The 20,933-nt window shown below is 48.4% G+C and overlaps 1 protein-coding gene across 1 annotated transcript in view; it reads left to right on the plus strand.

Annotated features, from left to right (window-relative positions):
- CAPN13 (calpain 13) overlaps nt 1-20,933 on the plus strand; it is a 79,499-nt gene that overhangs the window by 53,682 nt on the left and 4,884 nt on the right. The window contains exons 11-22 of the mRNA XM_079109930.1: nt 444-586; nt 2,957-3,070; nt 5,030-5,229; nt 6,251-6,287; nt 6,629-6,685; nt 9,619-9,676; nt 9,775-9,824; nt 11,380-11,448; nt 13,777-13,852; nt 15,786-15,914; nt 16,908-16,963; nt 17,851-17,908. Of these exons, the coding sequence (XP_078966056.1) occupies nt 444-586; nt 2,957-3,070; nt 5,030-5,229; nt 6,251-6,287; nt 6,629-6,685; nt 9,619-9,676; nt 9,775-9,824; nt 11,380-11,448; nt 13,777-13,852; nt 15,786-15,914; nt 16,908-16,963; nt 17,851-17,877 (1,016 nt within the window). The 3' untranslated portion in view covers nt 17,878-17,908. The remainder of the gene's footprint in view (nt 1-443; nt 587-2,956; nt 3,071-5,029; nt 5,230-6,250; nt 6,288-6,628; nt 6,686-9,618; nt 9,677-9,774; nt 9,825-11,379; nt 11,449-13,776; nt 13,853-15,785; nt 15,915-16,907; nt 16,964-17,850; nt 17,909-20,933) is intronic.

Here is a 20,933-nt window from a genome sequence, read left to right on the forward strand (position 1 = left end):
CTTTTCTCTTCTTGCTCTGGTTTCCGTGAGCATGCTTGGGTAGAATAGCAGTAGGGATGGCCACCTCTGCCCGTGTTCCCATCCTCTTTGATGCTTGGACCATTGACACAGTTTCAAGTCTCCATGGTTCAGTGCCTAAGTTCATGCAAACCTGGGGACTCTGGAATTCCACTTACTATTATAACACAGGCCTCGACTTTACAGGTAAGAGACATTAGCAAGGGGGGCACTATACTCGCTCCCTGTTTTTTAAGAGGAGGAGACTGAAGTTTAGGAAATAAAGAAACTTGTAGCACAACTAGTAATGTGGATGGGGACCCAGGTCTTAGGTTTCCCAGGGCAGTGTGTATAAGCCAATCCCACATGACTCTCTGAACTAGACCCAGCCCTCACTGAGGGCCCCAGGGTGGACTGAGTGCCTGTAATGGCTCTTTCTCACACAGGATCCCTCAAGAGGGAGGCTCAGTACTTCTTCAAAGTGCCAGAGCTCATGGGAGGCCACAATGTTGTTGTGTCCTTCACTGTCAAGCCACAAAGCTTCGAGGCAGAAGATGAGGATTTTCCAATACGCTTTCAGGTGTTCAAGGTAAGGCAGCCCGCCTCCGGGCTCACCCTTTGGGACTTCTGTGTATACCTTGGGCTGGGGAGAGCCGCTGGTCAGCCTGAGAGATTTGGGTATACCACAGCTTTGGCAATAAAGCCCATGGGTCTGTAGCACTTATCTGCCCAACTTTAAATTTGAAATGAAACAAAGTGGAAAAAAAAATCCTTAAAACCAGAGAGAAATTAGACTTGACTATGTTTATCATGCCTGGATCACTTGTCAGCTTTTCCTGATATGATACAGAATTTAATGCCAGTACCTTAAAAGGTGGTCTGATCTAAGATCAGCTTTTGTAACTAGGCAGATTCCTGGGGGCCTGCTCCAGACCTAATCAGATTCTCTAAGAACAGAATCTGAAAGTCTGCATTTTAACAAGCTCCAGAGGGACCGCTTATACACATTATGTTTGAGAATCATTGGTCAAACTTTTGGAAAGTATTAAAAAAAAAAAAAAAAAAAGCAGCAGTTATAAATTCAGGAACTGTGTTGAGATACCTGGTCTGCCCAGCCAGGACTGCACAGCTCCAACACCCAAACACCAGACAAGTCTACTAAAAGCATCTCAGCCAACTCTTCCTTTTCTAACGTAAGACAGAAGCCCAAAGAAGATCTCAGGGCTGCCCCAGTGCATGGCTCCGGGTGGCTATTCACGTCATTGTCTACAAGCCTGGGGCCCCAGAGCTGGGCAACACAACCACCTGGCGTTAACTGTTTTGCCCAGAGTCTTTTCATTTCAGGACTCATCATACTCATTTTTAAAACACTACCAGAGCCCGCTTCTCTCCTTTTTACCAGAGATGCATTATTTCTCAGCTGCCCAAGACTTCCTCAGGCTCTCTGGATATCCCAGTGGATCCTGCAGGATCCTAATTGAGTTAAAAAAACAAAGAATAGTTTAGACCTTGACAGCTCAAAAGATATTTGGGTTCTTTTTCACTGTGTAGCTAAGAAACAGGCTCTATGTGTGCCAGCAGCTGGACTCTCTAGCTTACTGGGGACTCAGTGAATACAATGTCTGGCAGGACTGAACTTGCATCCTCTGGTGCAGGCCTGTGACTCCCCAGCTGCTGCAGGAGCAGAGACTGCCCTACGTCAAACCAACAGCAGTGTGGATGAGCAGGCAGGCAGGAGTAAAGATGGTGGAAAAGAGTAGATGAGCCATTTCATCCTTGTCCCAAAGATCCTCCCCCTCCCCCAGGCCAGGATTTTCCACCTCTGTTCCAATTCTTCCCTGGCTGAGAAGTCTGTCTGGGCAAAGCAAGTGGTCTGTCCACATGAGTGGATCCCTGACTTATAGGGGGAAGAATTAAAACCCAGCCCAACTAAGAAAATAGTGCCTGGTAGCAGTGGACTGCATTAGAAAGGAAGCAACACAGCTGGCTTTGTTCCAGCTCTGCTACAGAAAATGCTGAGCCTCAGTTTCCACGTCCTTGGAAGGGGATGCCTAGTGTCTACCTGCAGGATTATTGTGAATATTCAGCATATCACATGGAAGTGTAGAGGGGTTTTAAAATGGAACTACACCCTCAGTTCTTCTTTCTAAAGATGGAAAGACTGGAACGTAGATATCTCCCCATTCATATGCACACCTACATCCTTGAAGGAGCTGGGGGTACTAGAACAATGTTTAAAGTTGTAACTAGGCAGATTCCTGGGGGCCTGCTCCAGACCTAATCAGACCTACTCATGTTTAAAGTGGTCTGAGGAGATCAAAGAAGTTCCTTCTCGTGGAAGCTCCTGCCGCAGGGAAATTGACATCGGAGCAGCGTGCTGCCTTATTTCCATCCTTGCCTATGTCTCAACTATCCTTCAATGTTATCATCACTGCTGTGAATAGTAATCACACCTTACTGAGGGACAAGGGGGCACCTTCTCCTCTCGGACACCTTCTTTCCTCCTCAATTTCGTTACTGTGGTTCACAATTGAGTAGGTTTCCTTTTTTACAACTCTGCATGGAATCAGAGTAATCATTCATTCACCAGCAGTGTGCCAGGTCAACTGCACAAAAAGAAGGAGCACAGGGCCCTGAGCCAGGCTGAGGGAACCCACATACCTTTCTGACTTTATGTTAGTCAGCTTTCCATCACTGTGACAAAATGCCTGAGATACGATCAACTGAAGAGGAGAAAGTTTTATTTTGGCTCTGGTTTCAGTCCATGGTCTCTTGGTCCCATGGCTTTGGGCCTGTGCTGACCCAGTCCCTCATGGTGGGGAACATGGCAGAGGAGGCCTGTTCACTTCCTTGCAACGGGGAAGTAAAGAAAGAAACTGCACCATGAGCTAGGACCTTTAACACAGGGGCCCAGACTATAGCAGGCTTCCTGAACTGTCTTTCTTCCTCTTCCCCACAGGTCGACTCCCAGGTATGGCTCAGCACCGTCCTCACTGAGCAGGCTTCTTGGTTCTGTCCCCTGGTAAAGTGTTACACCTCTTCCAACACCACGTCCTTCACACGTTCAGGGGCTGCAAACTTTCATTGATCTCTCCAAATAGGTCAACAAAGCAGGGAAAGATTTAGTTGTCCTGGTCTGAAATTTGGATCCCTAGAGGATTCTCTTGATTAGCATTCAAGAGGGGCTGCAACCATGAAGCCAGCCTGAGTGTGACCCCTGATGCGGAAGATGGCTGCAGCTGGTTTGTGTATGTTGATGACAGCAGGACTGGGGGGCCCTGAGAAGAAGCTCCAGACTCCCAAATGAGTCAGCCCCAAACCCCTCACACACCCAAGCATGCAGTCCACAAGCAGCTTCAGGCACATGGTCCAGCTCCTCTGACGAGCAACTTGCCACCCCTCCTAGACAGATGACCTGGCTCAGTATTGATGAAAGGTGACTTAAAACTGTAAGGAAGAACAGGGAAAGATGGACGGAATCCAGAAGCCCGTCCTCCAGGCATGCAGCCCCCTCCCATGGCTAGGAGCTCAGTAGCGCCCTTGGCTGCAGAGGAGGGCACAGTGGATGGAAGGGAAGCAGGATGTGGCCACAGCCAACAGAGGGTGACTGCAGTCCCTCCAGGCCTTCCAGGGGAGCCCCAGTAGGTAGACAGAGGCCAGGACAGGGAGTCTCAGAGCAGGACAGACTCAAAAGTCCTGGCAGGAAGCTGGCAGTAGGGAGCCCTGCTCCACAGTGGTGGCCCGGCCACCAGAGCCTGGAGTTAGGATCTGCCTCTGGTCCCTGGCCCCCCAGTCATGGATGTGGGAGAGCTGGAAGAGCCTTAAGGAAACACCCAAGGGCTAGGAATGGGTTGGCATTCCCAGAGTTGGAGAATGGGGTGGGGACTTGAGCCAGGAAAAGGCTCGAACCCTAGAGTGACAGTCTGCTCTGTGTCCGACCAGCCCTGTGTTCATTTGAGGTGTGCCCCTCTCAGCGCTGGGCCAGTACCTCCCCTCCCTCTCCACTCACACTGCTCGCTGCCCTGAGCAAGTGTCTTCCAAAGAATAGGGAACCTGGACAGGGCTGCAAGGTCTAGTGGAGGGAGAAGAGCAGGAGAGCCTGTTGGCAGGCCTCCGAGATTGTAGCAGGAGCTGCCCACGGGGAGCCTCAAGGACACAGCTCTGGAGAGGAAGATCCCATCATGCCTTCTGCCAGAGGGACCCAAGCAAGCCAGGCTCCCAAACCCGCTGGGGCTGCTGTTGACATGAGCAGAATCAATTTGGGGGTTCCACCCAACCCTCTGTGGTACACCAGGGGCAGTGACCTATCTCCTATCTCACTCTGGAGCCCAACTCTGTCCCTACTTCCCAAAGAGGAACTCTCCCCTTCCCCCACTCCTCCCCCACGACAGAACTCATAAATAATCATTTCATGCTGCATAACCATTCTAAATGGAATCCCCATTCTCCACTGTAGTGGGGAAAATTTGTTTAGTAAGGGGTTTTTATTATGTAATATGTATGTGACATCTGGTAATAGGAACTGCATTATATTTATTGTTTTATCTCTAAGAAAATATTGAAATAAAAGGAAAATGATCGGGGCCTATTATTTTCCAATGAGAAGGAATCTCTGGGCTCTTCTGGAGAGAGGAAACAGGAAGGGAGAAGAATGGCACTCTGCAACGCTATGACAGCCCAGAGCATTTTGCTAAAGGTTTAGGAGGAAACGGGATGTAGGGCCCCAAAAGAAATGCAGCATTGGCATAATGTTTTTCCTCTATATATAAGTAGAAGAAAAACAAACAAATAAACAGAAGCCCAGGATGCTGTTAGATTGAAAGAGATCATTTTGTTTGTCAAATTTCATTGCATTAATTGTAGTGTGTTGAGTCTAGACAAAATAGCAGTATTGGGTTTTCCTGAGAGTTCACTGTCTCCCTTTCCACGGTCTGTAATTGCTGTTGTGGGGAATAGAGAGGGGTCTGGAAGGTGGTGGGTCTCTCCTGGGGGCTGGGGACCATGCTTTCTCCCAGTAATCACGTTTCTTTAGTTCCAGCAGTTCCAGGAGACATTGCCGCCCACATTTTTCTCCTCATTCAGACACGATGTCCAAGGCATGGATTCCGAAATCAAATTCCACCCCACAAAGTCCTTCCATCTGATCCCTGGGACCTACGTTGTGGTCCCCTCAGCACACAGGGATACTGAGTTCTTGCTCCAAATCTTCCTGAAAATGCCAGACAATGACAGGTACAGAGCCTCTGGAATTCTGTTTTATTCTACTTATTTTGCAAAAATGGCGTTGTGTGTGGTGCTCTGTGCATTATAAACAACATGGACGGTGGGTGGAGACACAGTACTGGCCCTACTCTCCAGAAGATCCCCATCAAGGGGGACAAAACAGACTATGAACCAATAACTAGACCCCAAATAATGGGGCCATTGATGGATGCGAAGCTGCATGTGAGGACAGAGTGAAGGGCTCATTTCTGACCAGAGGGATGAGGAAAGGCTTCTTCAAGAAAATGGCACTTGAGCGGGTCCTTGAAAAAAAAGTAGAATTTAATGGCATAAAGGGGAAGGCCAGGCAAGCAAAAGAAAAAAGACTGGGCAAAGGCAGGGAAGTGGGTGAGCACAGTTTTGCTAAATAACAGATGAGGTCGGTCATGCGTACAGGAAGGTGGTCAGTGGCATGTGTGTCAACTTGTCTCAAATGAATCCAGAATGTGGGATAGACAGGGAGACAGTGAGAGATGAGTCTAAATGACACAGCCCAATCCTGGAAGGTCTTGAATGGCAAGTCATCTGGGTCAACAAGTACTCAACCCACTAGGTACCTCATCTCCCTGGCCCCAGGCACACACTTCTACAGTCATGGCAGTCCTTACAGTGGTGTGAAGGAGGCCTTCCCTGTCCAGCCAGCCTGGTAGCCATTATTACCAATGCAAGATGGAGCATAAAACAAAGCTCATCCTCATCCTGGCAATGGGGCTTGCTGTACACTCCCATGGTTGTGAAAGATTAAATGGTCAGAAGATCAGACTGTGTTCATCCATAAGGCTAGCAAATAGCCATTGTCCTCCTCACTTTACATCCTATGGTGCTGAGCAATGGTCCTCCTCTGTCTGCTGGCCTCCATGACTGCTCACTTCACATCCTACGGTGCTGAGGGCTTTCCACTCCTCCTTGTCAGAAATGTCAGATTCCATAGGCAGCCTCCTATGAATAATGGCCTGGTCATCCTTGTCACACTCTTCTCCTGTTTTTTTAGGAACTCGAGCAATGATTTCCACCTCAGAGAATTGAAGGTAGGTGTGTAGGAAGGTTTGACTGGAAAGCTTCCTTGGCCACATCCTGCCCCTGAGGGTGTCTGTCTCTTTCCTCGCTTCATTACTGACCATTAAAACAAAGAGACCATAATGGACCAATAGTGGCTCAAAGGGGTGGGAGTGAGAGCTGTCTCCAAGGCCAGTTTGGATCCAACTTCTTCCTTCCACAAGATTTGGGTTTCCAAGTTCCCTAAAGGTTTTTTTCCAACTGCCAGACACAGTCTCAATCTCAGATCTTGGTGGGAGTTGTTCCCTCGTTGTACCAGACTAATGGTCTCTTCCCTAGAAGTTTAATGCTGGTTATTTTTCCTTTTATCCAGGGAACTCTTCCAGAAAATGGCTCCCAAGAAAGCATTTTCTACAAATATGCTCAGGAGGTACAGTGCTCAGCACCTAGGGAATTTTGTAGGCAGGTGATGGGGGCACTCAAGGGAGAGAGGACTCTCTAAGTCCTTTCTGGGAGGCAGAGAGAAAAAGTGACTTGGTGGATCATTTTATTAGCCCCTCTCTCTCTCTCTCTCTCTCTCTCTCTCTCTCTCTCTCTCTCTCTCTCTCTCTCTCTCTGGATCATCTCCCAAACTGATCTAGACACCAAGCTCCAGAGAGAATTGGTGCCACCATCTGGGTGGGTGACATTGAAATGCAATGTAGAGCTTACAAGAGAAGGCAATAATTACGGGGTATGTGAATGGTATGCATTGCTTCTTGCATCTTTGAACAAGCAATCGGCAGCACCCCCTGAAATCATCCCTTGTCCAGCTCGGCCACCACCTCCCCCAATCTGGCATGGTTCCTACCAGGAGCTGGCCAGCTTCAGAAAGCACCAATAGCACTCTTCCTGCCAAGTCACCTATGTGCACACAGGATTTTCCTAATAGTTTAATAAACCGTTATAAAGAACTCCTTGACTTGTCAGGATAAAAGAGCTGCCAAGGGCTCTGCATGATGGGCTTTATACCATTAATAATTGTGTTTGTGTGGGAAGCAGAAAGTGAGTCAAATGCTTATGCATACCATACCGGCTTGGGCCAGGCAGAGGCCAAGGACAGGAAGGATGCCCAGTCCTGCCTCTGCATTCAGAAGACTAATGGGCTGGTGGCATCCTGGAGGCAGACTGGGCCCACAGGGAGAAAAGGAGAAATCAAGAACATGGCTGGAATGAGGGGTACATGTTCCAAGTTGCAGCTGACTGTGGGTCTCTCTGAAATTGGCATTAGCCGAGAACTCGGGGCCACCCCCCAGCTTGATTCCATAGGCCTTTACTTGATGCATGACAAGTCTAGCCAAGATGATTGTTGTCCCCAGTCTGTGAGCTCCTGAAGGCAAGGATAACATCATATGCATTCCTTGTCCTCAATGTTGATCACTGTCCTTGGCCTAGAGTAGGTGCTCAATCATTTCTGTCAAATTGAATAAAGACAGATTAGCTCCCTAGAGCAGATGCCCAAGCCAAGTTTAGCTGCGTGAGGTGGTCAGCAGGGCCTGATTGGAATGCCTGAGACCAAACTTCCTTGAGGCAGGTGGAAAATTCTAACACATGGTCCACGCTCTAAAATAAAAATATGATTATCATATAAGATGGTACAGATTCCAACAACATCCAAATGCCTCCCCACGGAGAGTGACTACCATCTCATATTGGGCCTTGGTGGAAATGAGAGTAAGACACAGACGTGGCATTGTGCTAAGGTGACCCTCAGCCTGGCATCCATGTGCAGGGCCCACCTGCAAACTACCCTCAGAGGCTCTGTCCTCCAAAGAAATTTTAAAGTAAAACATCCCTCCGTGTTCTCACTGTGACCTCTCTCCTCATCTTTTATATTGGTTTCACTAGCTTTAAACTAATACAGTGACTTGTTACCATCCCTACCACTGGTTGCTTTCACCAGCCCCAGTAGTGGTGGCTATACCATCACTACCTACCTGTAGGGAAGGGAGGGTGCTCTCCCTCTGACTCTGGGTTGGGCCAGATCCATCCACCATCCATCATTTAGTCAATTAGTAAGTATTTCCCAAGCACCTGGAGCATTTTAAGTTCCACAGCAAACTTTAGGAACACCAAAATGTCAGCCCGTGGGTAAATCTGGTTGCGGTGGTGGTGGTGGTGGCGGCGAACATGGGATTCTTTGGGAATTTGTTTCAGCAGCCATCATCCCCATGCCTTCTGTCTCCACACTTTTGTTTGGTTATGGAGTGTGGAGTCTGTGCTAGGTGGTGAAAAGGGAGAAGGAAGCAGACTTGGCCCATGCCCCATGTTGCTTGTGGTCTAATGGGTGATTCTACGTAGTCAAGTTCTTCATCAGCATGTCACTGGCTAAAGTGAGGTGTCAAGTTCTTTTGTAGAGAAATGCCAACTTTCCTGACCTACCCAAACTGAGAGATACTGGATGGCTGACCCAAGGACCCATCTGAGACATGGTGGGGTGTTTTCTCAAGGGGCATCTGGAGGCTCATGCTTCTAGCTGAAGGTCCCTGGAAGGACAGGTTGTGGGGTTGCTTTTGCTTTCACTGCTGGGGGTGAGGCCACCCCTGGGAGATGGAAGGGACATTGTGTCTGTTTTCTATGAGGTGCTGGTTCTCAGAAGACCCCCAGAAGGCACCTTCTTCCTCCTGAACCCTGTCCCTCTGCCAAGTCACCTGCTGAAAAACCAAACTCCTGTACCAGCTCTCCAAGTAAAAGCATCCCAAAGCAGAATGCCTCCACTTCTCTGTACACTGGTCATCAAAGGCATGGCCTGTGACGTAGTTCAGTGCTGCCTAAGCCCTGCAGAGTTCAGGCCCAAACACGCTCCTCTTCCCCTCGGCCTCCATCGCTTCCTGATTTTAATCCGAGGGGAAAAACCGGTATTTTTAACCCCTGTCATCACACATGTGTGTGCGCGCGCACACGCACACGCACACACACACACACACACACGGGTCTCATTTCCTGGTAGTTTCTTTCTCGAAGCAGATGGAGAATGCACCTGAAGGCTGCATTGATTTCCCCCAACAATCCTTACCCCGGGGGGCTCCCCAGTGCCAGGCATGCTGGGGACAGGGCTAGCACAGCCTTCAGCCCAGTAACAAGAAAGGAGAGATGCCAGGGAGCCTGGTAGGGCCAGACACTGGGGACCCACACTAGAGATGCTCAGGGAGCGTTATGGCCATGGCCTGGAGCAGCCCTGACCGGCTTCAGGACAAAGGTGAGGCAGGCGTGTCGTGGGAAAGAAAGGTTTAGGAATTGAAGAACTTTTACAGGGCAGGACCGGTGTGCCCCTCCAGTCCTGGCAATGTCCTGATGCCCATGTCCTTCCTTTGTTTGAATCAGGGACAGGACATAGATGCCACCCAGCTTCAGAACCTTCTCAATCAGGAGCTTCTGACAGGTATGGTCAGCCCAGGGGCCTGCTAATCCCAGCCTCAGCCCATCACCACTCTCACTGCCACATCAGTCCTTCCTGATCTCCCTCTTCACAATCTCTAGGGGACACTTTCTCCCTGGACGAGTGTCGCGGCATTGTGGCTCTCATGGACGTATCCTTTGCGGTCATCCCATCTGCCAGCCCTAGGAGCCCATCTGTTCTGTGGTCTACTAGGGCCTGGGTCCTAGTGGATTCTCCACCAGCTCACTGATTCTTTAGATAAACCTCAATAGCAATGGAAGAGTGACCATTGATCAAGAGCCTACTGTGCTGAGACTCATTACAGGTGAATATATATGTATGTATAAATATGTATATATTTTTCCTTGTAATTTTTGTAACAAGCCCTGGGATATAAGAAGTATTATCCCCTGTGCAGTGAAAGAAATAGGGTTCAGAGAAGTTAAGTTTAATTTTCCCAGATCACACAGCTAGTCAGACTTGTGCCTGGATTTGAAGTAGGAATTTTAGCCTTTAAACTCCATGTTCTAACCTCATCCTGCTCACCCTCCTGAGAACACTGATGGGAGTTACTTTTCCCTCCCCACTTCCCTTACCATTCAAGAATGTTCCTTTACTCAACAAGCCTCCAATTCAAAAAAGATAACCACCAAAATGTGTAGAAACCTCCCGTTCTACACAGCAACTTCACCGGTTGCTGTTGTTTGCAGATGTGGACACTAGGTTGAGGCAGTTTAGTGGCTCACCCAGTTCCATGGCTACAAGTGGCAGGACCCAGACTCACACCCCAGGCCTGGCTCTCATCCTGACTTCCACTCTTGAGCCAGCGGTTTCCCCACTGCCCACCTCCTCTCCCTACAGGCAGGGGAGGCTGTGCACCTGTGCTGTCCCCAGCTGCCGACTGGCAACTCCTCTCCCAGCTCCGTGCTGTCTCCTGAGAGAGACAGATCACCCGGCTCCCATGCTGTTAACAAGGCTCTGTTGGGATGCGAAGCCAGCCATTGTAGAACAAGAGGGCTTCTTGATGAAACCATAAATCAGGCCTGTCTCTGCAGGCTGTGGTCGCCAGCACACAGGGACAGAGGCGTCCAACGCCCTTGCAGCCCCAGGCCAGGGCAGATAACCCCAGGGGAGGTCGCCACTGAAGGACCCCAGCAAAGGAGACAGGTCTCTTCTAGCTGTCTTCCTACTCCCCCATGGCTCCCATCCAGTCCTCAGGGGTCAATTCTTTCCCTTCATTAGTCATCAATGAGCCCATTACATGGAGTGGCCAGGACTGGCGTCCATACAGGGAAAACATTCCCTTCACTCACATGAGCACAGGGTTGGCAAACTCATCTACGACTGCTGTTTCTAGAGTTGCAAGATTCCTCTATGCTTCTCCCCACCCTCCCTGCCAGGTACCCCACCCCCAACTGGTGAAGGCCATGTCTGGACTCACTCTCTTCCCCTGGGTGCAGGTGATATTGGCCTCCCTTTCTTAGGGCTTCCTTCTTCTTCCAATAGTCCATTTTCCTTTGTAAAACAAATCTAAGTTTGCCTTCAGACACAGTGGGAGCCAGCTGGCATGGAGCCACACTTAAGTGACACAGGACCAACTGAATACTAGTCGATGGGTGGAGCTACTCTGGCTTCATTGGCAGGACTAGTACCTCCCTCCCCTGCTTGTGGCACCCGGACTAGTTAACTCTTAACTTCTCATCCAGTTGAAAGTGAATGGACGACTTGACCAAGAGGAGTTTGGGAGGCTATGGAGGCGCCTTGTCCACTGCCAGGTATGGCCTGTTCTCTGCAACTACCACTCTTATTACGTCCAGTTTAGCAAATGTGCCCAACCCCATGCCAGGATTGAGGGACATGAAAGGAGAGGACACCTGACCCCTGCCCACAGAGAAAGCTCAAATTTCGTTCCAGGAGATGTTTGTGCAACAGAAGGCCAAGTGAGTGTCCAGGATGAGAAATGCTCTCAGAGGCTGGAGGAGAAAGAGGTCACCATGGACCTCAGCAGGAACCACCCACTGGCTTATCCTCATTTCTCCCCAGATTAATTACGACTCCCCTAGTCCTCGAGTTCATCTCATTCTCTTCTGAAGCCTCTGCCAGAGGATCTGCCAAAAACACAGATGTGGTTGATCTATGGCCTTGGGTGGCCTCCCCATTGTCCTCAGGACAAAGTCTAAACTCCTCAGAGTGACACCAAGACCCTTTCATTTGCACTCCTACTTTTGAGTCCCATCTTCTTTAGGCCCCAACTACAAGACTTAGTCCCAATAAATGCCATAGCCTTACACCTTTGAGATCCCCCCACCTTACCTGCACACTGAGCGTGGCCATTGCCAACCCTGCTCCAGAGTCCAGCCTTAGATACACCTTCCCCATTGAGCCCTCCTTGCCAGCCCCCAGGGCCCAGTTAGCTAACTTCTAACACATGAGCACACAATGGTCAGGGCAAGCCACATTGCTGTCTTTTTATTTTGTACTTTAAAATAATCTTCCCTTATTATAAAAGTAATATCTGTTCATACTAGAGAATATAGATGAACAGAAATAAATTTTAAAAAGAAAACATGGGGCTGGGGAGATAGCTCAGCTGGTAGAGTGCAAGGCCCTGAGTTCGATCCCCAGTACCACCAAAAAAAAAAAAGAAAAGAAAAGAAAACATGATCTTAACCAAAGACAAACTAGTAAACCCTGGTGAATATTTTTCAGAAGTTTTCCTGTATGTATATATATACACACACTAATAAGTAATCTGCTTTGAAAAAATGAAAACCACCAATATATCAAATGTCTAGCCAGGTCACTAAACATCCCAGAAACATGTTAAAAGGCTGAATGTGTGCTTTTGTGTGGCTATGCCAGGGTGCACTGCCAATCCCTCGCCTGGGGTCATTTGGCTCCTCACAGGCACTGCAGGGGTTGGCATGGCCATCCCCTCCCCTTTAGACTGCAGGGTCCTCCAGGGAAGGGGTTCCCCATGGTCATCGTTTTCTAGTGCCTTCCACAGTGTGTGTAACACAGTAGTGTTTAGAAATGCTGAATTAATGACAAAGCCAGTTAGTGAAGGAGCAAGAGAATACCCAGCTGACAACACTCACATGTGTCTTACACATTCCCGAAGCCAAATAAGGCCGAGAAAAAGCTCTCAGGCTGCCCTTGCCCAGTCCTCATCTCCCTCCCACATGGGGGGGGGGGGGTTATTTTGCCTTAAAAAAGCACCTGAGGGGCAGCTGTATTCAGACCAAAATTGGGAGTTGCACATTCAGTCCTGTGCCACCTACACACTTCACCCATGGTGAGCTCTTCAGCTGGGAAGTATGGGGATGAGCAGGATTACAGAGAGGATTAGGCAGAGGTGGGAAAGTCCTGGGTAAATGAAAGAACAGTGCCAAAGTGACACATCACAGTTACTACTTCCTACAACTGTGCTGGGACCCAGAGGAGGTTCTAACCTGCCTTCAGTATTTTCTAGAGAGCGTTCACTAATGCACAGACATGCTCCTTAGCCCTTTAAGAGTATCTGCTCATTTATACCCAGCAACAAAACTATGAGTGAGGTACTGTAATTAATCTTATGCTACAGATGAGGAAACTGAGGCCTAGAAAGATCAAATTGCTCGTCTAAGATTAGTTACACAGGTAGTGACTAATTCTGCTGGGACTTAAACCCTGGGCAGTTCGGTTGTCAAGTCTGTGCTCTTTAACTACTACCCTCTACTTCTTAGAGATCCCTATGCTTCCCTCCTAGGCAGCGAGCTGCCCTACATGTCAGGCCCCAACAAGGGGAGGGGACAGGAGAGGAGAGGAGAGGAGGGGAGATGAGAGGAGAGGAGGGGAGATGAGAGGAGAGGAGAGGAGAGAAGCAGGTTGGGAGAGGGAAACCCACCAGCCCCAGCAGCAGCCAGGTGAGTGGACTAGGTCAGTGTGACCACTCCTGCCTGCCCCAGTCCTCTGCCTACTGCTCTGCCTGCCTCTGTGCTGGCTGTACCCACGCTTCAGTGCCACAATTTCAAGGGATGGAAACAGACTTGGGAGGAACTTCCATTCCCCAGGTCACGTCCTCCAGTTCTAACTCAGGCTTCTTTCTTCTTTTCCCACATCAGCATGTTTTCCAGAATATTCGGCTGAGCTCTGGAGTCCTCTTGAGCTCAAACTTGGGGAAGGCCATAGAGAATACAGGTAATGCAGGGGCCCATTGAGCAGTGATGCCTGGGGGCCAGAGTATGTGACACCCACGTTCCAATGTGCCGTGTGCGTGCTGGTGCAGTGAGGCTGGACATGCGGGAAAGGAGAGCCATGGGGCCCTTGTCTTCTAGTCTACCCTGCCCTTGGTGGGCCTCCTGGGCTCCAGACTCAGACATCATCCCCCACGCAGCCTCCCCTTTGCCTGGCAATTTCCCAGCTGCCTTTTCTCCCCGACACAGCACTAATTGTGAGAAAATAGCCCCACATGACTGATCCCATACCAGGTATGGAGCTCACCTTCCAGACACTTCCTGCTCAGTGTCTGGGCAATCAAGGTTAAATACCCACGGAAGGCTGATGATCTCTCATCTCTCTCTCCACAGAGGGTTTGGAGCTAAATTAAATCAAATGGTACCTGTCGGTTTCAAGTAGGCAAAAGCTTTCAGTCCTGGGATAGTGAAACAACACCTGAGGATGCTTAAGTTCTTCACAGTTCACCAAGAGTCCTTATTCACGTCATCTCGTGTGATTGTCCTGACTGTGATCTGGGAAGGGCAAGATTCATTACCCGCACTGTACCTGTGGGGGAAGGGTCACAAAAAGGTTATATAAAGAAATGGCTACCTTTCTTAATAAAGGATGAAGTCATGTGCCCCCAGGTTAACTCTGGAAGGAGACTCTACATAGTTCTTCCCAAGCCTCCTGGTCTGGAGCAGTGGTAGAAATACAGATTCCGCTCCCCACTTGATCCTCCCCTTAATTCTTCATAACAGAAGCTGCAGAGCTGAGCCTGAACTGCTCAGAGTCCCCTGAAGGTCTTGCTAAAGCACTGAAGGCTGACCTTCCCTTCAGTTTCTAAAACAGGGGTTCCAGGTTGGGTCTGGAGAGCTGGTGCTTCTAACAAACTCCCGGGGTGCTCCTGTCCCTGGTCTGGGACCACTCCTGGAGAATCACCGAAGGGCCAGGTAAAGGTGAAACCGTAAAGGAGTCTTCACTAATGATGCCAGCATAATACAAGGGAGGAAATGGAGAAGAGTTCAAGTTCAACTCAAAAGCCTCAGGGGCCCTTGGAGTCAACCCTAAGAAAATGGGTGATTTGAGAAGGGGGCAGATTGGAGAGTGAGAACCCTAACTGAAAGCATCCCCTTTCCCATTTTATTAACTTCGTTGGAGATACCAAATGTTTCTCTGGCTTCATGGGGTTCACAGGTCACCAGGCTGTTCCTTTGATGAAGGGTTCAGCTTGCCAGGTTCTGCTTGCTATCAGAGCTTGCCTGCCTAACTGTTGATCAGTCTGCACGTGTGCTCTATGTGGCTGGTGCCTCCCTAGAGACTATAACTAGACATGAAAGGCTGCAAGGTCAAAGAGGGCAGGATACTGCCCTTCTGCCCTGCTAGGCCACCTTTTCAATTCTGGTCTCCTCTGTGAGGACCAGCTTTTTCCTTGGATGACCAACTTAGAGCTGAATCTCCCTCTTCTAAGGAGACCGCACCTGCCCTTGCTGGCACCATCCATGCATAAGACCCACAAACAGTTGTGGGATCAGGGCAAATGGTTATTTTATAAAGTCGCCGGCAGAGAGAGGCCTGGAAGAAACAGTGCTGGAAGCAAGCCGCAGCTGTCCTGGCAACTCCCTTGCTACATGGGGATTATCTGATCATTGTGAAGGCTCATGTCTCTCCAGAACAGTCAGCGTCTTGAGGCTCTTGAGTGGGTCTCTGGCCACCCTCCAGAACTATGTCATTGGGACCCAGGCAGAGAAGACGGAAGCATCTGACAGATAGACTCTGGTGAGGTGGACTAGCTGCCAAGCCAGGCTGAGGAGGAGAGGTGGCATAAGTCCACCAGGCCCTCTGAATAGGCTTCTCAGGTCTTGCAGAAGACCTCCTCACTCCTCGCTGCTCACCAGCTCGCCCTGTGGCCCAGTCTTCCTTACAGGGATCTCCATCAGCAGTGAGCTGCTGGACCTCATGACCCTTCGGTACAGTGACAGCATGGGCCAGGTCACCTTCCCCAGCTTGGTCTGCTTCCTGATGAGGCTGGAAGCCATGGCAAGTAAGTGTCCCATGGGCACATCCTGGGGACTTTATAGTGACCAAGAACACAGGAGAGGACCGGGAAGTCATGCTGCCCCAGCCCTCAGGAGTCAGTGGGCTGGCTTCCTGCCTCAGACACCCTTGCTCCAAGAGGGCAGTGCTAAATGAGGCCACAGATAGTATGGTCAGCCATGCCCCCAGTCTCCCTCCCACGCCCTTCCTTCCCTAACATTCCTCTATCCCAGGTCTCCTCCCGATCAGTTCCTCTCTTGGAAACAGTTGATTTAAATTGTCCTGTCCCTTTCCAAGTGGTACTTACAACTTTAGTTCAGTCATGCCATGAAAGTTTTGGTCTCTGCTGAAGAAATTTCACACACAAGCGAATATGTGGGAGCAAGAGGCTTCCCCTCAAGCTTTAGGAATCCCTAAAGCTTGCGGGCCACAGGGAGTGATGCTTTTTAGAGGCATCACCTTTATTTTACATGGATGTCATGTAAGACCCCGTCCACCGTGTAGCTCAGAATGGAGCTGCTGAGGGCGAGGTAGAACGGGGCCAGAAACACCTCTGGATCCTGGCACCCCGCCCCTGCCATGGCTCTGAGTGGGGCAACTAATAAAGACCGAGAGAAGAGAACCCTGGAGGGTAAAAGAGAAGCCCGAAGCATGACTCTTGCCACCAGTGAGTTCTCACACGGACCAAGACGTCCCCAAGACTTCCTAAACCATGCCCTGAAAGAAAGCCAAGCCCGCAACCCCCATGGCTGAATGGGGAAGTTTGCAGTGTCTGGAGTCTGGGCAGGGGAGAGGCCAGAGCAGTCACGGAGCTATTCTGAGGAGGTGCCCTGAGCTGCCTGGCAGCATAGAGCCTGACCCGAAAGCAAAGAGGGAGGGGCAGGCACGTGGACAGGGAGGCTGTGTCCCTGGAGTCTGTCTGCTTTTATGTTCACATGGCCCTGGCCTGCCCCGATTCCCTCCTCCTAAGTCAGTCAAAACCTTTCCTTCTTTATCCTAGAAACATTCCGCAACCTCTCCAAGGATGGAAAAGGACTGTACCTGACAGAAATGGAGGTGAGGTCCTTTCCCCTCCCAGGGCCAGGCACGGGTCCCAGGCTGCCTCTCCCGATCCAGTTCCCTGAGAATATTGAACGGTCCATCAAAGACCAGCAAGCTGCCGGCCCCCCTGCCTCCAATTACTGTCTTTATATATTGCTGGCTGCCAGGCTGCTTTAGGATCTTGGCAGACAGATTTTATTTTTTTCCAATAGCTTAATAAAGCAGAGGATTATGTGGGAGTCATAAATCCAAGAGGGAACTGAAGAACAACCCGCTGAGCTCACCGTACATTAAACTTGCTCCCACTGAATTTTAGAAACTCCCAATCGGCCAGCTGGTTGACCTCAGATATACTTCTCACTGCCTGGCTATTTAGGGGATAGCAGAAGATGTGTTGTGACAGGGGCCTGAGACCTCCTGATTGGCTTGGAATTAGCTGAAAAGGGGTGATGAGGCAGAACTGAGATCTTCCAAGGGAGGAGGGTGGATTTTCCCCACTCCATGTTAAATAAACAAGCTTAAAGAATTGGTTGTGATGCATCAGAGAAGGAGGGCCCAAGAGGGAGGGAGAAGGGGAGGGCAGCAGATAGTGCTGGAGTTAAACCTGCCCTATTATGGTACATGCATGTGCAAATATACCACAGTGAAGCCTGTGTGTGTGTGTGTGTGTGTGTGTGTGTGTGTATTAATTATAAGATACTAATTAAAAATAATAATAAAGGGGAGATCAGTAGAGTAGAGCAAGTGGATCAGGGTATGAAAGGGCAGGTACTGGAGAATGAGATTGATCAAATTATGTTATGTGCATGTCTGAATATGTCTTAATGAATCCCATCATTATGTGTAATTATAATGCACCTATATAAGACAAAAATTGTTTGTAATAATGATGTATTTCTCAGTGGATGAACCTGGTCATGTACAACTGAAGCAAGGAGTATAGAAGACCCTGTGGACCAGGTAAGGCATGGAAATTCTGGAATCCTTTCCTCCTTCTATGAACATTTCCCCCTTTCCTCCAGGAACCACACATAAGTCTCCCTGGGAATAGCCCCCCAGCAGTTACAGAGGCCTTATCTTTGTGAGCTGAGGCTCAACAGCTAGTCGTAAGGCCAATGCTGCAAATTTCATTCGGGCCATGTAGACCAATGGTCATTCATGTAAGAGTGTGGCCTGAAAGTTACAAATGAAGAATTTAGCATTCTTAGTTAATGTTACAAAAGGCAATAGAAATAAATGATGGAGATGGGATGCTGTGGAGCCATAGAAATGGCAGGCCTTGGGGAGAGGAGAGTTGGATCCAGCCCCAGCTCTACCACTGCCTGACTACGCAGCTTGGACAGATCGCAGACATCTGCAGGCATCAGTGTTTATGCATCTAGCATGAGTGTGCGAGAGAATTAACACCCACATCACATTTCCCCTACACTTGTTTTCATGGAACAGCCTCTACAGTTACATAATCCACACCCACACCTTGCTGTCGCAGAAGCTCCAGCAGAGCCTCCTAGAAGCTTCCAAGGCTGAGAAGCACAAGATCTCCCCATTGTTGGGCATCTCCTGGTGTTACATGTTCTTTATCTAGAGGCATCAGTTTTCTTCCCTGTAACTTTCTACCTCTTCTTCTAGTTCTTCTTTCTGGGCCATGGTAGGGGGAAAAAAAAGCTGGATTAGACATCTTCTAAATTTCTTTCATCTCAAGACTTGAAACATTGAGGGTACCTTTGTTGTCTCACCCAAAGCCTCTCTGCTGCAGTTATCTGTTGTTTCTCATCAGGGACCCCCCACTGACCATTCTCTATATACCCACGTCCCTTTAAAGTACACAATTCTCCATGCATTAGTCGTAGGATTATTGCCTTCTGAAACTGTTATTTTCTAAATACTCTTAATTTTATCTACCAATAACGTACCTCGAATCACAAGATAGATAGATAAAGAAAGGATATTTTAGCATAAATATTTCCTGAAGAACATTTGGTGGTTCCTAATGATCACAAATTAACAAACAGCAGAGGTCACTATTTGACTCAACTGTATTTTCTTGAATTACCCTGTTACTCCTTTTCAAAAAGAGATCATTTCCAGTTTTATTGTGCCTATTCCAGTCTGCATAATTTTTTAATATCGAAGACACAATTCAATTATATCTTTAAGCTAATTTGGTCCATGGGGCCTAAATGCTTGAATTTTTGAAATGACTGAATTCTCTCTGTCTTTTCTTCATTTAGGGTCCCAATTCCTTCTTAACTAATTTTTCTACCCCTCCTGTTTTGAAGATAAGACGAGAAGGGAGTATAACATAAGGTGGATGGTAACGTGTATTTCATCCTCATTCACCAACAACTGTCACTAAGCTGCTCCCTATTAAGCCCAGTTTCCTTATTAATCACACCTTCTGACATCACATTATGACACTATTGAATGTCACGCTTGAAGCTTACCTGTTCACTTTTGGCTCATGTGTTGCTTACAGAATCAGAGGCAGGAGAATAAGAGATTTCTTTTTTCAAATCTACAAATCCACCTTCATCAGTATCCATCCTCCCTTCCTCCTGTTCTGTTAGAGGGCATGTCCCTGGGAAGGTGTTCTGTATCTCATTACCATCTACCTTTGCAAGGGCCTGATTGAATGAATTCTCTCCTCTGTCTTCTGAATACTAAACCTGTCTCTTTCTTGGGGATTTTCCAGTTCCCATTCAAACATGCCTATCTTTTAAATGTCTTCCATTTCCTATCCCCTTCCAGCTACAGCTGTATTTCTCTCCTCCCGTTACAACTGAACGTCATAGAAGAACTAATTATTTCCACATCCTCACCTCCCACTTTCCCCTCAAACCACTTTAATTTCAATTTCTTAGGCTCTCCCTGACTTTTACATTGGTTCCCCATCCATTTGGAACCCTCATATCCATTTCCTGCAGCCAGAATTTATTCATTGCATGCCCCAGGTTAGACCCTTCAATGTCTTCCCATTACTGTACGGGACACACCGGGTGTCATTGATGTGGACTCCGAAAGCCTGCATCGTCTGGCTCCTGCCCACCCAACTAGCCACAGCTTATTCCTGCTTCTGCTCCCACTACCTCTGCATACCATGATTCCTTTCTGTTCTCCATGTTTTTCCAGCCTCAGGTCCTTGACCTTGCTGTCTGCTCTGCCCAGGGTTAGTCCCCAAACTCCAGATCCTTCATGTTTTAGCCCAACAGGGCTCCCAAATTATTCTTCCCCAGTCATGACACTCCATAAACATATTTTCCTTGTTGCCTCCTCCTTCCTTTTTTTAAAGAGAGTTGTTGGGATCTAATTCATACACCATACAGTTCACTCCCTTAAATCATAGAGTTCAGTGGTTTTTAGTATCATCACAGAGTCATGCAACCATTACCACAATATGATTGTGGAGCATTTTTTGTCGCCATGAACAGAATTCCTGTGCTCATTTAGCAGTCACTCCCCAGTGACATCCCGCTCTCTAGTCCTAGGACACCACCCATCTACCTTCTGCATCTATATATTTGCCTATTTTGGATATTTCAGACAAATGAAATACGTGAAAATGTGTGATCTTTAGTGATCAGTGTCTTTAACTTAGGCTTATGTTTTCAGGCCCATCCATGGCCTAGCATGTATTAATATTTCATTTATCTTTAGTATCAAATAATGGGTCATTGCTGCTCTACCATGTTTTTTTTTTTTCATCTGTTCATCAGTTGGTAGACATTTAGGTTGTTTCTACTTTTGACATTGTTAATAATCCTGTTATGATCGTTTGGGCACAGGTTTGGGGGTTGACATACATGTTCATTTCACTTCGCATGCTCAGGAAAAAATTGCAGGATCAGGTGGTAATTCCATTTGTAAAAATTTGAGGAACTGTTTTCCAAAGTAGCCACACAGTATTCCATTCCTACCAGCAGGGAATGAGAGCTCCAATTTCTCTACATCCTCACCCACACTTGTTATTGTTCATCTCCGTGTTCTA

This window comes from Sciurus vulgaris, assembly GCF_902686455.1.
Source record: "Sciurus vulgaris genome assembly, chromosome: 14".
In the NCBI taxonomy this organism is placed as follows: domain Eukaryota; kingdom Metazoa; phylum Chordata; class Mammalia; order Rodentia; family Sciuridae; genus Sciurus; species Sciurus vulgaris.